Source organism: Apiotrichum porosum (assembly GCF_003942205.1).
Source record: "Apiotrichum porosum strain DSM 27194 chromosome Unknown scaffold_2, whole genome shotgun sequence".
In the NCBI taxonomy this organism is placed as follows: Eukaryota; Fungi; Basidiomycota; class Tremellomycetes; order Trichosporonales; family Trichosporonaceae; genus Apiotrichum; species Apiotrichum porosum.
In genome coordinates, this window is record NW_021167109.1 from 2,503,103 (window position 1) to 2,519,200 (window position 16,098).

The 16,098-nt window shown below is 60.6% G+C and overlaps 3 protein-coding genes across 3 annotated transcripts; 1 reads left to right on the forward strand and 2 right to left on the reverse strand.

Moving 5' to 3' along the window:
• Window positions 1–1,438: 1,438 nt before the first annotated feature.
• On the reverse strand, window positions 1,439–2,683 carry EHS24_004990 (uncharacterized protein; the record flags this gene model as incomplete). Its single annotated transcript, XM_028620532.1, has 2 exons — window positions 1,439–1,873; window positions 1,937–2,683. 2 exons carry the CDS (start codon window positions 2,681–2,683, stop codon window positions 1,439–1,441), a joined length of 1,182 nt encoding a protein of 393 aa, XP_028479504.1.
• A 1,475-nt stretch (window positions 2,684–4,158) lies between these two features.
• SNX4 (intercellular trafficking and secretion) lies at window positions 4,159–7,752 on the forward strand (the record flags this gene model as incomplete). Its single annotated transcript, XM_028620533.1, has 8 exons — window positions 4,159–4,488; window positions 4,597–4,732; window positions 4,890–4,944; window positions 4,990–5,288; window positions 5,336–5,454; window positions 5,546–5,845; window positions 7,149–7,322; window positions 7,714–7,752. 8 exons carry the CDS (start codon window positions 4,159–4,161, stop codon window positions 7,750–7,752), a joined length of 1,452 nt encoding a protein of 483 aa, XP_028479505.1.
• Window positions 7,753–12,374: 4,622 nt separating this feature from the next.
• On the reverse strand, window positions 12,375–13,682 carry EHS24_004992 (uncharacterized protein; the record flags this gene model as incomplete). The annotated part of the gene is made up of 2 exons (XM_028620534.1): window positions 12,375–13,575; window positions 13,630–13,682. The coding sequence occupies 2 exons, from the start codon at window positions 13,680–13,682 to the stop codon at window positions 12,375–12,377; spliced, it is 1,254 nt and encodes a 417-aa protein (XP_028479506.1).
• Between the last annotated feature and the right edge of the window lie 2,416 nt (window positions 13,683–16,098).

Here is a 16,098-nt window from a genome sequence, read left to right on the forward strand (position 1 = left end):
CATGCCAGATGCACAGTACAGATCTCGATCAGTACTACCTCCGGTCCATCGTATCGGGCATGGGCAATGATCGGATGCAAACGGGGGGTGATCACGGGTGTGTTGCGGGTTGTTGCAGATGCCCACCAAGTAGACGCAGAATTAGCACTACCGCCGCTGGGCTGCCAGCCACAGGCCACAGAGCGCGTGTTTGTGGCTATGGTGATGACGCCAGCGTCTGTGCCATTAGATCCCCCAGATCTGGCTCGAGGTTCGCGCAATGGCCCGTTGCCGGTACTTTGCCAATGGAAAGAAAGGTGGAACCTTCGCGTACGACGAAGGTACGACGAATGACTTGACTGTCAGCTGTCAGTAACCTACACGCCACGGTACCACCTGGTAAGCGGCCAAGCGGCACAGCAGGACGGCAGGACGGCATGTGCGCTGACACATTTCGACCGACACATTGACCGGAACACATCTCCCCCTTGACACACGCACACACACACACACATACACACACACGGACGCCATGTCCGCTCTCCCCTTTTCCTTGGAACATTCCTCAGCACGCTTCTGCCTAAACCATGCCACCATGCCACCTGTGCGCCTCGTTGCGCCTCTGGCCTCTCTTGGGTGTCAAACCAATGTGTTTTGTACCTCCTGGCTCCTGGCTCCTCTGAAACTCTAGGCTGTGGGAACCCCCCACACACAGAGAGGGCAAACGACAGTGTGTGGGCGGCGGCGCCTCCATGCGGTCGCAACGCCGCAGCTTAAACCAAACCCCTCGCCGACAAATGGGCCCAACAAATTGGGAACTGTGCGGACGGACCCGACCCGAGCGTCGACTGTGTGAGGCCGGCGTGCCACAGACCCCACTCACAATTGCGCCACTGGGCCACGGTCGACGGAAACCCGACTCCCGCGCAGCTCGTATTTGCTTCCAAGCGGACCACCGGGCAAGGCAAAGGTGTGAGGCACACGCCCGAGCCCTCACACCCGTCAGATCCCACAGATCCCAAAAAGATCCCAAAGATCCAGTGTCCCCCCCCAAACCCAGATCTGTACAGAGATCTCATGCCCAAGGTCACGATAGGGAGTGGCTGAGATGCACCTGCTTTCTTTTACGGGACGGGGATCCTGCTGCTGCGCGCAAAACGCCACACCTTGCCGCACACTTGCCACACATCTTGCCACACACACACACACCCCAGTGCATGGCCGTTTGGGAAAAACAGACATCATCATTACCAAGAATTACAACACGATGGGTACACCAGTGACAACGGTCAATGTTCCAGACATGTGACTCCTCCTTGCTTGAAGCTCCTCGCCGCCCTCGTTGTCGCGTCCTCTGAGCCTCTTCCTTTACGCGCCCTTTGCTGCTGCTGCTGCCTTCTCCTCCTGCTTCTTCTTCTTGCGCATCATCTTCATGTGGACGAGACCCTGTGGCGAACAGTCAGCTCTGACTGAATCCAGAGGTGGGCACCATCCTCTTGCCCGCAGCCCATCCCATCACCATACCACAAAGCCTGGCACTTACACATGCGTTGCACAGCGTTCGTGGACCCAGTGGGCCACGGCGCCATTCTGGGGTTTCTGTCGCGCCGCAGCCCCTGCAAAAGGTTGCAGACTTGTCCTTTTCGGTGCCGTTGGTCATGCGAGGCCGCTTCGTCTCGGGCGGGCCGGATGGCAGTGCTGATCTCTGAACGGGCCCACCGAGTCCTGGCGGGGGGACCTTTCCTGGGGACCGACCCGACAGGACGTCGAGCGCCGTCGAGGCGCAGTCGAGGATGGAGCGGTACGACTGGCCCGATCCCGACGACATTGTTGGGGCATCGACAGCACGCAGGTGTGGGATGGCCGCGCGGATGTGTCTGGCGGCGTCGAGTGCCTTGAGGATCAGTTAGCGATCGACACAAAAGGAGATGGAGAGAGCAGAGCAGTCGCGACTTACTTGTGTGTACTCGAGAGAGCCGATGTGGACAACCTGCTCGATGGGGGCTGAGTACATGTCATGCGGCTGGAAGCTCGAGGTGGGCGGCAGGTAGCCTGGGATCATGAACTCTGGGAACGCTGATCCCATTGAGCCACCGCCAAAGCTTGGTGACTGCTGGTGTGACTGGTTGTATGACGGACCCGCCACGGGCATGGAATACCCTCCCACGCCGTACGACTGCTGCATCCTGGGCGAGGACGACCGGCGGCGAAGGTCAAACATGGGCTGCTCGTCCCACTGGCGCGGCTTTGGCTGCCAGGGCTCTGAAGGAGGCGGTACTTGCTGTGAAGGTGGTAGCAACGGCGGCGGCTGTGACGAGGACGAGGACGAGGAGCCCAGTCCAAACGAGTACGGCTGTTGCTGTTCACGAGCGTTCGAAAGGGACGAGCGAGCCTCATGAGATTGGGAACCCGTAGCCGCCGGGCTCGAAGGAGGATAGGTCCTCCAAGTGGAATTTGGCGGCGACGTGGTGAGCGTGTCTGCTGCCGGCAAGGTGACGCGCGGCCCAAGTGGTGGGAGTGTTGTGCTAGACAATGAGGAGGAAGAGGACGTTGTTGACACGCCGCCGGCCGCGATCGACGTACGCGGCTGGAACAATGGGGGCGGAGGGATGGAAAAGGAGGTCAGCGAGGTGGGCGAGTATCGCGCTGAGGGCAAAGACGATGTGATGGATGGCAGAGTAGGTTGGATGGACGGTTGAGTCATTGGGCGGCGAACGAATGGGTATTTCAGGCGAGATAGGCCGGAGATCCGGGACTTGCTAAGAGGGAGGACCAGACGAAGTGTTGCTGCGGTGACAGGGAAGTTGGGATTGGGGTTTGGAGACGCTCTTGTTGTTGGTCAAGGTGTGAGGTGCGATGCGGCGGGTCAAGCAGCATAGGATGGTTGTGGGTTTGGTGAAAAGGGGGGGAGGACAAGGGATGTGTTTTTTTTTCTTGTGCGTGCGATGTATGTATAGTATGTGGGTAGGAAGGTAGGAGGACGAGGACGAGTGGAAGGCAGGGCGAGACGAGTGTGTTGCATGCGGAGACTGGTGGGCCGGGGTGGCAGTGTCAGGTCAGGCGGTGCGCGGTATGCGGCGTGGCGGCAGGCGGTGGATTGCGTCAAGCAGGCGGCCTGCCATGGCCTGGCACGCTCTCGCCAGCTGGGCAGGCAGACATGCTCCCCGTGCGCCTCTCCAGTACGCATGTACGCAGCTCCGAGCGAGCAGCGACAGAGAGAGAGGGGTTCATGGCCGCACAGGCAGAGAAAGCGCGATCGGCCCACATGCCCTCTGCAGCTGCCGGCTGCGCGCGCGAACACAAGGCAACGGAGGCTAATAGACTTGATGTTGGCATACCTCGTTGTCGTCAGCTCTCCAAGTCGTGTCTATCTCTCGGTGCGCACCCTTTCAGCCGTCGTGCGCCGTGCGCCGTGCGCCGTGGCCGTAGTGTGCTTGGGGGATCATGCCTAATCCTGCCCAAGCTCTCGAGCTCTGCTGCCTAAACATGGCGCTGGGCACTCGTTCATACCCCATGCCTGCATCAGCTGGACACAAAAAGGTGTCGGACGCACCGAGAGGTTTCCCAAAAGCCACCCCCGTCACCCGCCGCGGCATGCATTTCAGCCAAAGAGCACCACCACCAGGCCACCACCAGGCTGGCACCACCACCACCACCACCACCCATACGCACCATATGGCCAATGGGCCACCCAGCGGTCAGCGGCCCAGAGGCGCAGGAACGCGGCGCCGAAGAGGAAACGCCAACGACGATGCAAAACAATAAACCTGCTCGTGGTGCATGCCGTCGTCAGCCCGTTGGCCCCCACCCCGCCCAATGCAGCCAGCCCCGCTCGTTGTCTCAAGTTCCCTTCCCGCTTTTGTGCTCTCTCCCAACACCATGCCTGTTGCCACCCACCACCACCCCGGCCACCCCACACTTGCAGCTTTGGCCTATTAGAAACAGCGATGCAAAATCAACCGTCACAACTAACTCTCCGAACCGGACAACTACTGACACACCGTGGCGCTCTGTGCAGAACGCTTTAGGTAATCACACTGGAAGCGAGCCCACGTGATGTTACGTAACGTGATTCCCCGCGCAATGACGACGACGGCTTCCGATCCCTCTCTGTGCATCCACCTCTCATATCGAACACATAGACAACAAACCACACCCCTTCCGCCCACAACCAGCACCATGGACGAGGACGGCTTCCACTCTATTACTTGGGACGACGCCCCACCTCGCACCGGGTTTGCCGACATGTCCTCGGTCGGCATGGACGACGACGACGACGATGACGGCTTTGACAAGATCAGCCCCACCTCGCCTCCGGCTCACGACGCGTACGCCGCCGCCTCTGGCAGCACCGCAACCGTTCGTCCGCACGCTGGGCTCGAACATGAACAGATTGACCCAGCAAACTACTCCTGGGAAGGGCGGTGGATGGCCATCGACGTCAAGGAGCCCGTCAAGGAGCACGAAGGCAGCAAGGACATGTACGTCAGCTATGCGGTGCAGACAAAGGTATGTCCAGTCCAGCCCATGTCCCGGCGTGATCCAGAACGGCCTGTTCACAGTCGAGCACCGTCTTATGGCGGTTGTCCTCAACATGTTCTGTTCTCACACTACCAGACCAACGTTCCGACTTTCAAGGACCAATCACCCATCGTACGCCGCCGCTTCCAGGACTTTGTCTTCCTCCACGACCAGCTCCAAAAGAGCTTCCCCGCTTGTGTCATTCCGCCAATTCCGGACAAGCACCGCTTAGGTGAGGCAGCCGATAAGGCAACCGACGGGGTGCAGCATTGCCGTGGTGGCGGTCCCAGTGGCCTGCACAGCGAGCTGTGGAGCATTTCCAAGGATCTGTGACCCCCGTCCCGTGTACACCAAAGCAAGCGGTGGTGGTGGGACTAACACCCACACAGAGTACATCAAGGGTGACCGGTTCTCGTCTGAATTTGTCGAGAAGCGGCGTCTGGAGTGGGTAGCAGTTGGACATGTGAACAGCACTGATGTTGTGTGCAGCCTCCAGCGCTTTGTGGACCGGATAGCCAGCCATCCAACACTGCAACGGTCACAGATCGTGATCGACTTTCTCACAACCGAGGAATGGACCGTCGTAAAGCACAAGCACATTGCCAACCCGCCCCCCGAGTCACACTCTTCGCTCATGGACTCGCTGAGCGATGGGCTGGTGAACATGTTTACGCGGGTGCGCAAGCCCGACGCCCGCTTTGTGGACATGAATGACGGGCTCGAGCGCTTTGAGGACGGACTGGGTCAGGTGGAGCGCCTCGTGGCGCGGAGCAAGAACCGTGTCGATGGTGAGATGATGCGTCCTTGATTTATCTGACAGCAGACCTTTCGGCAGACTACCAGGACATGGCGGCTGCCTACCAGGGCCTCGGCTACCTCGAGAGCGGCATCACAGAGCCTCTCAACCGGTTCGCAGAGAAGATGCTCGACTTTAGCACCTTGCTCAAGCACCAGGTAAGGTCTACAGTGGAGTCTGGCTTGGAAGTGACGTGCTACCAACCTCACTCCTCTGGACTGCCCTCAGACTGACTACTGACACCGGCAGAACCAAGCTTCAGTCGAGCCGTTCCTGCAACAGACCCACTCTCTCCTCCAGTACTCCGGGGCTCACAGGGCAACCATCAAGCTGCGTGACCAAAAGCAGCTCGACTTTGAGGAGCTCAGCGCATACCTCTCGGCCGTTGCTGGCGAGCGCGACCGTCTCGCGGCCCTCAGCTCGGGCCACACTGGTGCACCCGTTGGTCTCGGCACGTATCTCCGTGACCAGGTCGACAAGCTCCGCGGTACGGATGACATCCACACGCGCAGGGAGCGAATGCGCAAGCTCGATGGGCGCATCAAGGAGGTGAGTGATTTGGCCCGCGGTTTCGTCGTGTTGTGTGTTCGCAGAGTGGGAAATGGAAATGGGCATGTGGGGAGATCGGTCTCGCGGGCAACGGCGATTGATGGGCAAGAGATTGCCCATTGACATTGGCAGCTCCGAACCCGAGCGATCAGCCGACACGTCGGCATTCTGATCCGTCGTGATTGTGCTCGTGGAGGTCGTATCCGTGGCGGTCCGGTCGGACACGGACTACCTGAGAACGTGACCGGCGATGGCCATTGCCTTTACTCGGTTGAGTGGGACAGGCGAGCTCGTGTGGTCGGTTCCATACTCTGATTGGTGATGACCGACATGTTGGTCAAAACACCTTACGGTCTTTGTCTGTCGGTAGCTCAGGTGACACTCGACATGTGCAACTGCTCAAGTCGAGTCGAGCTGCGAGTGGCTGGTGATGGTCACGGGTCGGTGAATGGGCATTGAATATGTCCTCCAACCGAGTAGCTCCGCAGACTGGTGACCTCACGTGTGGGGTAAACGTGGGACGTGTCCTGCGAGTGTGGAGAAGATCGACAGCCCATGTCGGGCTGCGAGTGGACAGCTGCCCATCGGAGAGTCCCCGTGCGATAGCTCGGAAAGATGGAAGACCACCTCCACACTCCTCGTGTGTCCGCAAGGCTGAACAAGCTGGGGAAACGTGCGGGGCGATCGGTTATCCCCGCATCGTGACCCCGGTGAATCGCGCCTTGGCGCGGCCGGTCGCACGTGCGGATGAAGAACGTTGGCAACGACAGTGGCTTGCCGACACGCATGCGGACTTGCCAGTCACCGTTCACTGGACAATGCTGGTCGGCGTCGGTCGGACACGTGCAGATTGAGTTGGAGATCGCCAACATGTTAGATCACTTGACACGGTCCGACTCTCCGAAGGGGAGAGGTTCACCGACTCGGCAGAAAGTTGCCGAGGCAGAAACCAAATCCTCCTTGCGACTCGCACGTTTCCAAGGGCCAACTGTCCGTCCCATCGGACAGTTGCAGCTGCCGCAGCGCAGTATCAATTGCTGGACACTGCTGTCTGCTCTATCGAACGGACCGATGAGGTCCTCTCTGCCACGATTCCGGTTCCGATTTGGCTCTATTTCACTTCGCTTGCAGCGATAATCGGCGATTTGTTTCCTCCTGGACCGAGTACCTCCGCGTCTCCATTCGGGGCCCCCAGGTTCCATTCCACTTCACATGTCCACTGTCCCCCGACTTTATCCATGTTCTTCTGGCCGCGTTTGCCGAAACCCGCACACACACACATGATGCTGACGCAATGTAACAGCTCCAGGAGGCGGTGACCACCGCTCACGAGACGTCGGATGCTTTTTCGGACGAAGTCCTGAAGGAGCATGCCGTCTTTGAGCTCAACAAGCAACAGGAAATGAAGGAGATGCTCGGCCGCTACGCCGACGGTCAAGTGGAGATGCTGCAGCGCGCCATGGACGACTGGGACAGGGTGAGTGCCGCGCGCGAGTTTTTTCTTCTCTCTGCCTGTGTGTCTCTTTTTTTCGTGTTTTCTTTGCAAGCACGACTGAAAAAAAAAAAACGAACAATGTCGTGAACACCGGCCTCGCCTCCCTACAATCCCCTCCCTCCCTTGTGCCCCTCCCTCCCCCACTCTCTCCCGCAGCGTTCGCACCGAGGTACGCGCTCTGGCCGCCGCCGCCGGCGACGCGCGGGGCGTCGTGGGGGAGTGGGCGGGGGTGCGAGCGCGTGGGGCGGGGCCGGCAGGCCAATGGCGGGGGTGCGAGCGGGGTGCGAGCGAGTGCGTGGTCGGGGGCAGCGAATGGCGATGGAGACCCATCAACCAGCGACCGAGAGGCGAGAGGCTGACTCCAATCCCTAAGATCATCCCGCTCCTCCAGCGTATCCGCGTCGACGTCTAGGCGGCACTTGCTCTGCCGTACCCTGGGGGGGGGCTTTGTGGTGATCGTTGGCCCCGCCCGCCATAGATCCATCCATTCCAGAAACGCCGGCCACCGCCCACGCAGCGTGACTGGGCGACAGCTCTTCCCCAATTCCAACCAAACTGCAACGAACGAGACCCTACAGTTCCGCCGCCAGGGGTCGAGAGGGGGAGAGGGAGTGGGGGTGGGGGTGTGGGGAGTGGGCAGGGAGGCGCCGAGACTGACGAGTGGGCAACCCAGCTCAACGTCGGGCGAAGATTGGTCGACACGGGTTGTCTGACAAGTGGAAAACGACGAAAGTAAGAAAAAAACAAGGAGCGCAGGAGAAGGGGTGGGTGGAATGTGCGCCGTGGCAAGTTTCGGCTCGATGGCCTGCAGGGATCCGGCACAGCGCCAGCGCGGCGTCGAGGGAGGCAGAGAGGCGGGGTTGAGGCGGTTGAGGGACAGCGTGAGGGACATAATGTCCACCATCACGACCTTTTTTTTTTTCCTTTATTACTATTCTCATGTTGTAGTGCGATGCACTGAAAATGTCGCCAAGGGAACTGCGGGCGGGGTTGGGGACGTGGGGTGGGGGTCCAGGCCACCCGCCGGCCGAGCTGGGGTCCAGGTAACGGCGGGTTCCAGGCCAGGTGTGCGCGGGTACCCCGTACCCCGTCCAGCCGTACCCCGTCCAGCCCGTCTGTGGCATGCACGTGCGGCAGCCACCAATGCGAGTGCCACAGCCAGACGGTTGCGCAAGGGACAAGCGTTTGGGTATGAGACCGCCAGCCCAGGAAACAGGCAAAGTGACATACCGCGCCGCCCGTCGGATGCAGAATGAGATTTGGCCGACGGCAGACGGCAATTCACGGCTCGCGGCTCTGCCATTTTTCGGGTTTGGTTGCCTTTGCCTGGTCGTTTTCTGTTTTTTTTTTTTGGGTCGACCGCGTGGGGAGGAGTGCAAAGAAAGGGGTCGGTTGGAGGAGAGGGATCAAGGCCTGCAGAGGCTGGATCTCCATGTGCTCCTGGGCCCCAGACATGCATGCACGCGCGCATGCGCGCCGTCGCGCTGCGGCGACGACGACGGCGGCGGGGCGAGCCTCGTGGGTGTGTCTCACTGGTTACAGGGCCGTGACGCGAGGGGTCTTCCCTTTCGTCGTCGACGGGGTGGACAGAAAAAAAAAGAGGCATTGGGTACATGTGGCACGTTTGAGCGATACACAGCCCACCGACCGCGCGGTTGGCCAGTCCGGGCGAGGCATGCGTGTGGCAGTGCGGCTGCCATAATGCAGACTACCCGGGGGAAGCTTTCCGCAGACACGGCCGAGGCGATATTTGGCGCTCCGAGCAAGCGAGGGAACACGCTGGTGTTTTTTATTCTATTTGATTCTTTTTCCAAGCAGCCTTTGTTCGGCTGCGGTCCCTGCCAACGTGTACGCCGTCCCCCGTCCCCTGTCTCCTGCCACAGTCGGCAGATTGGATGTGAACGTGGCGGCTGGTATACGTTGCTGCTGCACGCACGGCTATACATGAATTGCAATCGACTGCTAGGTCCAAGCCCTCGCACGTTGCTTTGCCGAGTAGGACGTAGGTCACACTAGTGTCCACGCGGTGTTCTCTGTGCTGTACGTGCTTCAGCAGAGGCGTGTGGGGGTCTCCCTATTGGATGCGAATCATACCCCGGTCCGCCTCTGACCTGTCGTCTACTGGGCAACAATGCCAGTGCCACGGTCGGTCGTGCACTAGCTTCCATGCCGCGCCACCATGGACACACAAGGAACACGGATACGCATGGGGCATCCGTCTTCTTACGTCCAGAATCCCAGCCAGGTCCCGACATGGACCTGGCAACGTGCAACGTGGGGGCATGCATGCATGGCCAATACGCTTGTTCTGTGTGTTTGCGCTGGTGAACAACACCATGGGCGGGGGCCGTCCGGAATGACAGGAACGGCAGGAACGAACAATCTAGCGGCGGGCGAGGAACCGCGCTGGAAGAAGTATAACACCGACCTCCACAGCCTAACACCCAACACCAAACAAAAGAATACCGGTCAGAGACAGAAACAGGTCAAGGTCCAGTAGAGGACACCGGGGACCTTGACCTCGAACCTCTCCGACCTGGTCCTGTGTCGGCGAGTGGGGTTTTGGGGTTGGGCCATTGGGCCATTGGATGGTGCGGGGCGTCGTTGCCCTCGCTGCCACACGTACGATATTCCCACTCGCACATCTTCGCCAAACGTCACAGACACCGGAAGCAGTCCTACGAGCCACGGATGATATTGGCGATGGAGCAGCTCCATGCCATGTCGTTGCAAAGACGCCAAGATTGCAATCTCGGATGCACCTTGTGTGCGGCGTAGAGAGGGCCGGCGGTCGGGTGGATCTGGCGCCAACGAGCCCCCCGTCGTGGTAATCTTTTGTCCAGACGACAAAGGAGCGGGTCCGACCAATCGGTCGGGATGCTGCACGAGATGACACTGACAACGGACGGGCGGATGGTAATCTTGATTCCCAGCAACAAGAACCAGGGCCGCGGGGTGATGTTGGAATCACCCACGGGCCGCCACAGAGAGGGCAAAACGTCTCGACATGGATTCCCAGGTTCTTGCTTTTCTATTTAGCGTGCATCTTCGTGCTCGGGCGCACGAGTACGATTTCTATTCTGCCAGAGTATGAAAGCAAGGAACAACCCAACCCCCAAGACCAACACCATGGGAAACAATCGCCGATGAGACATCCTGTCTCTGATAAAGGGAGTACGCAACACACTACACTCCAGCGCTTGCTCGCTTGGCGACGAGTCTCGGCACGCGCTGCGTGCACTGTCCCGGAATAACGACCGCCGATAACAAAACTGAGACACAAACGAGGGCAAGACCAGTTCTGGCTGGCATTGGGGGGAAGAAAGAGATCCAGCCAAGATCCACCGGACACGTGTGTGTCGGAACCCACCTGGCCCACCTGTCCTGGCGCGTTGTTTGGGGCACGCTAATCGCTGGGACTGGAGGTCGAGTTGCTGTGGGGTCGGGTCGGGGGGGTTGACGACCGGTCGTCGCAGCAGCGGGGTTGCAGGCAGAGGCAGTCGTAACGGGGTGGTCCGATGGGGAGCAGGTCTGGCCCCGCTGCGCATCGGCTACGGCGCGCAGTGGAGCCCATTGGCAGTCCGCCGTCATGGCCAAAACGTGTCACGACCTGATTGTCAGACTCGTCAGCGCGGCGCGGGTGACGCGCGGGAGTGTGGCGGCCATCGTCACTGCTGCGCAGGATGACGGCGACGGTCGGCCCCACCAGCACGTACACTGTACTGCCAACCCATGGAAATAACAGAATACACTCGGAAATGGCCAGAAACGCACCCAGGGGCCAGGGGTGGCATGCATGGCGTGCGTGGAAACCGGATTCCCAGTTCCCACATACACCGACCAGCCCCCCGGCTGCTGCCATTCACTCACGCGCTGTGGCTGCCAGTTGGCCAGTTGGCCAGTGGCCAGTGGACCAGTTTGCCGGTGTTGAGCCCACGTCCAAGCTTACCAAAAAGGACAGCCAGGGAACCGATCCATGCAGAGAGCAAGGGCGTGCGAGGGTTTGCCACGATAGAGACAACAAAGTGCCACCCCCACCCCCGCCCCCGGGAAAGCCCATGAGCCCAACCCCGCAGCGCCCGGCGCCACCGCCTCCCACTCCTCCCCCATTTTCCCCGCGGCACCACACGCGGTCCGTGTGCTGTACGTGCTGTGTGCCACTTGGCCAGGCAGCAGGCAGCCTCGTAGCTCGTAGCTCGTTGGCAGCTGACAGCGAGGACGAGTACGACGGCCCCGCCGCACGCCGCTCGCCGCTCGCCCCCCTGTCCCCCGTGCCCCTGCCCCACTGCGGCCTCGGTCGCCTTCGTCATGCTCTGTCATGCGCCGTCAGCTGTCCTGCACAGAGCCTCCATGGCGTATGTCCCCCCCACCCCGGCTCCCCCAAATCCCTGCATCGGGGCTGCATCAGCATGGGCCTTTGTTGGAGCGTACATGCCCCTCGGGCATTGTCATCCCAAGGCGACGGAGACGAGCGCGAGCCGCGGTGGAGCCGGCGGCCGGGCGTTGGGGGGGGGGTGGCCGAGGCGCGAGGTGGCCGAGCGCCGCACTATATGCTCGAAAGCTTGGCGGGTATGTAGGTTGCTTCAGCCGTTCCTCGACTGTGTATTGTATTGTACACCCGTGACGGAATGTGGCAGAATGGCATCAGTTGGAACGGAATGGAATGAAACGCAACGGGTCAAAGAATTGGCTGATGGTATGCAAGTTGATGTGCATGCGAGAGCGATGACTATGTAAAACGACAAATGAGGGGGGGTCATGAGATGTATTGTTGTGTGGGTCGTGATTGAGATATGCGCAGCCTCCGCCAAACTTCTTCTTTTTCTTCTTCTCTCTCTGTGTGTGTGTGCGTTGCGTGTTGTATGGTGTGTGCGTGGGGGTGCGATGAAACCTTCCTCCTCTCTTCTTCGTGCCCTCGGCACTGGGCCTGGCTTTTTCGGGGGGTGCAAGTTTTGTTGAGAACTCTTGATAATGTACACGGACGGCTTCCAGTCGCCTCTGTTTTGGGTTGGGGGGGTAGGTGGTCACGGTGGGTTACACCAGCACGCGCTGGGCGCGGCCACGCTCGGGGCGCTCGCCGAGATTCAGCGCAAGGCCGAGCTCGGGCTCGTGGCGGGAACGAGAGCGCAGACGGGTCTGGTCACGGTCGCGCGAGCGCGAGCGCTCGCGGGAATTGCGTCCACGCGAGCGAGAATCCCGCGAGTCGCGGACGGGGGCGACCTCGCGCTCCTCGTGGTGGACGAGCTTGGCGTTGCGCTGCTCGGGGGTCATGTCGATGCGCGGAGGCAGGCGTTCGCGCGAGCGACCGCGGCGGTCATCGTGTGCCACGGGGAGGGTAGACGATGCCGAAGCGTTGGGAGCACGGGTGACAGCCGGGAGAGGAGCGTGCTGCAGCGAGGGAGTGTTCTTGCCAGTGCTGGCGTGCGCGGGGCGGGGGTGAATGCCCGTGTTGGCATTGCGCTGGAGACGAGGCGAAGGGGGAACGGGGTCGGAGCGCGAGCGCGACAGAAGAGACGAGCCGAGGACAGTCGAGATGTTGCGCTCTTCTGACAGGGTGGTGTACGCCGGGTTGGGGGTGCGCGGTGTGCGAAACCCGGGGTCGGAGACCATGCGAATGGAACCGTACGCTGGGACGAGGCCGTCGTCGTTGAGGGTCAGGCAAGAAATGTCTGGCTCGCCGAGACGCTCGCGGGAACGGGCGCGGTGGCCGAGAGCACGTCCGCAACCACAGCGGGGCGCAAGGGCGAGCGGTGACGTGACGCTGTTGGTGACGCTAGGCTTGCGGCCAAAACGAAGCGTGTCGATGCTGGCACCGGTCGGGTACACAGTGGTCTGCGAACCCGGAGTGGAAGTGCCAGATGCCGAAGCTGATGGGACACGTGATGCGAGAGCCGAAGGGATCTTGACAGGGACGCTGCCAATGAATCCGTACGAGGTCGTGGGGTACGCAGGAGGAGGCAGGTTGAACGCCTCCTTCTGGGGCGAGTCGCCAGTGGTGGAAGGGTTGGTCTGAGGCGAGTGGATGGGCGATTCGGACAGCGACGACGACGACGACGAGTTGCCACGGCGGCGACCGAAGAGCGGTGATGGGGCAATGTGGTGCACTGGGCGCACCATGGGCGAAAGCGACACGGGAAGCTGCGCGGTAAGGCGAACAGGAGGGGTCGAGGTCGCCTTGGTCGCAGGCGACGCCGAGCCCTTGTCCTGTAGCCTGCACTCGGAGGAGCAGTAGAGGCTGTGGAAATGGGTTAGCTAACTGATGGCGATGAGCATGCGCTGGTTGACTCACCCCTTGGAAGGCGCCTGGCAGATGAAGCAGCGCTCAAAGTCTTCTTCAAACATGGTGGTGGTGGAGGTCGAGGTCGAACACGTTAAAGGTGGGCGGTCGAGTGTGGGTGGGTGGGGGAGAGCGGCAAAGCGCTGTTGGGGGGTGGAGAGTCGACTATGCGACTTTGGTGTGATGGGATGCAGATATCCAAAGGAGGTTGTGCGGGGGGTTGTGAAGCAAGATGCGACAACGGGATGTGGTTTTAGGACGACGGGAGACAGTGGACTCGATCAATTCAAGCCAAGAAGCGAGTCGGCCGAAGAAAGGGAAACCGGGTTGTGAGGGCGATTATCGTTCTCTGGATGGGATGGAGGGGTAGCTGGTTTGCTGGTAAGCGACTGTTGATGACGAGGTTGGGCTTTATGGAGAGTGTAGGTTGCGCTAGCACGACCGCTCGGGTGCGTCGGGGTGCGAGAGACACAAGGAGATGGAGTAGGGGGGTTGGGTTGTCACTCTGGACAATAGAACCACAGAGGTGGCACGAAGTCTAGGGTTTTTTGGGTGTGGGCGGCGGAGGGTTGCACGACGCGGGATGACTCGACTTTACGAGGTCGATGCGTGCACGGGGTGTGTGATGGCGTGTGCGATGCGATACACAGAAGAAAAAAAGTTGGATGCAGTGCGAGAGAGAGAAAGGATATCGCACTGCAAGGCTTTTGTGCAGAGCAAGCACGCACACACACACACCAACACCCCCCTCACACACCAGTGGTGTGTCCCAGAGCCGTCACACGTTTGTGCGGGCCTGGGTGAGAGACGCCGCCACTGAAAAATGAACCCGACCGTGGGAGAGACTTACCTGGGTGGCTGTGTCCAAGGGGGCGGGGGGGGGGGGGGGGGTGACGGGGGCGGTGGAGAGCTGGTGGTGGTGGGGTGAGTGTGCGATGTGGGCAACGGTTGTGGTGTTGGCGTGTGTGTGTGTGTTGTGGTAGATGAGAGAGTTGAAGAGGACGCTGTCGACGGGCGGGGGTGCGATGGATAATGGAAATGGGATGGTGCTGCGTGACTCGATATGGGGGACATGGGCTCTCTGTCTTTTTTCTGGCTGGGCACGACTCTACGAGACGATATGGTGTGCGGCGGCGGCGGCGGCGAAGGCCAAGGCGGCGGGGCAGAGGCGCAGAGGGACAGGCGGTGGGCAGGCGGGACAGCCGAGGGGGCCTGGGGTGGGGGGTTTGCGTAAGCTCGGCATAAGCTGGGCGTTTTTTGCTTGTCAGTCAGCGAGCGTTGCGTGAGAGCGGGACCAAAACAGGGCAGCCGTTGTGCGTGTGTGTGTGTGTGTCGCATCATAAAGTCCGAGTCGTCGTGGGATGGCGTCGCCCCCCCCGGAACCCCTGGCTGACTGTGTGCGGCCCTGGCCCTTGGGCCTGCAGCCCTCTCCCCTCCCCCTCTCCCTCTGGCCCCCCTCCCTCCCTCTCCCGGACTGCGACACTGCTGGAAAACGCATCACCGCCCTCGTCACCGTCGCACACAAGCACATGGTGTGTTTTTTCGACGCAACTGTTGTCATCACAGCGACAGCCCCCCCCCCTTCTTCTTCTGTGCACAGCCGGGGGGGTCTCTCTCGTCTCCATGGCGACTTGGGCCAGCCATGTTGGTGATAGCAGTGTTCGCAGCACGTAGCATATTCTAGCCCCCACTCCCATGTATCAATGACCCCATTCTGACTCACAACGTTTATTGTGTCCCCCATACACTCTATCCCATTCCCCCATTTGCTGTCTCGCGCGGCACACTCCGCCGACCGACGGACATGGTACACCAGACACCACACAGACACACACGTTCAGCCTGATGATGTGGCCCGTTGGCCGTGCCCAGCGGGCACGGAACCGTGTGACGTGACGGCCAACTGACCCGCCAAAGGCCCGCAGTTTTAGCCCAAGTCACAGCGGACCCTTGCCCCTAAACTCGTTGGCCCCCCCGTCAGCCCTACACCAAACTGCCAAATCACGCCGGCAAATCGCGCAATAACGCAAACTTCAAAGCAAGCCAAATTACCATCCTGGCAGCTGGCAGAGAGGACAACAGCCGAATTAAAACTCTGGGTGCGACTTTTTTTTTCCCTCCGCCCCAAATACCCGGTAGAGTGGGCCGGGCGAGCCAAGACTCATGGCCCAAAAGAAATGGGTCGGCCGTCCAGCCAGTCATGGCCGGCGCTCAGCGCCGACAACAACGTTGGCTGTCTTTGCATTCCGACGCCTCAGGCCGGCTTCCGCCTCACACAGCAGCCCAGAGCGCAAACGATACATTGTTCGTAGGCCATGTGGCGTGGCGTACTCGGGAAATGGAGATCATTGGGCGATCACTCCAAGCAAAAACCCAGGCCTTGGCGGGGGGGGGCTCCCTCTGGCTCTTTCATTGCTTTGCATTTTGCGGTCAGCGAGCGGCGTTACGAGTCTTCCTTGTTCGCAGCCCGACATGTTGCGG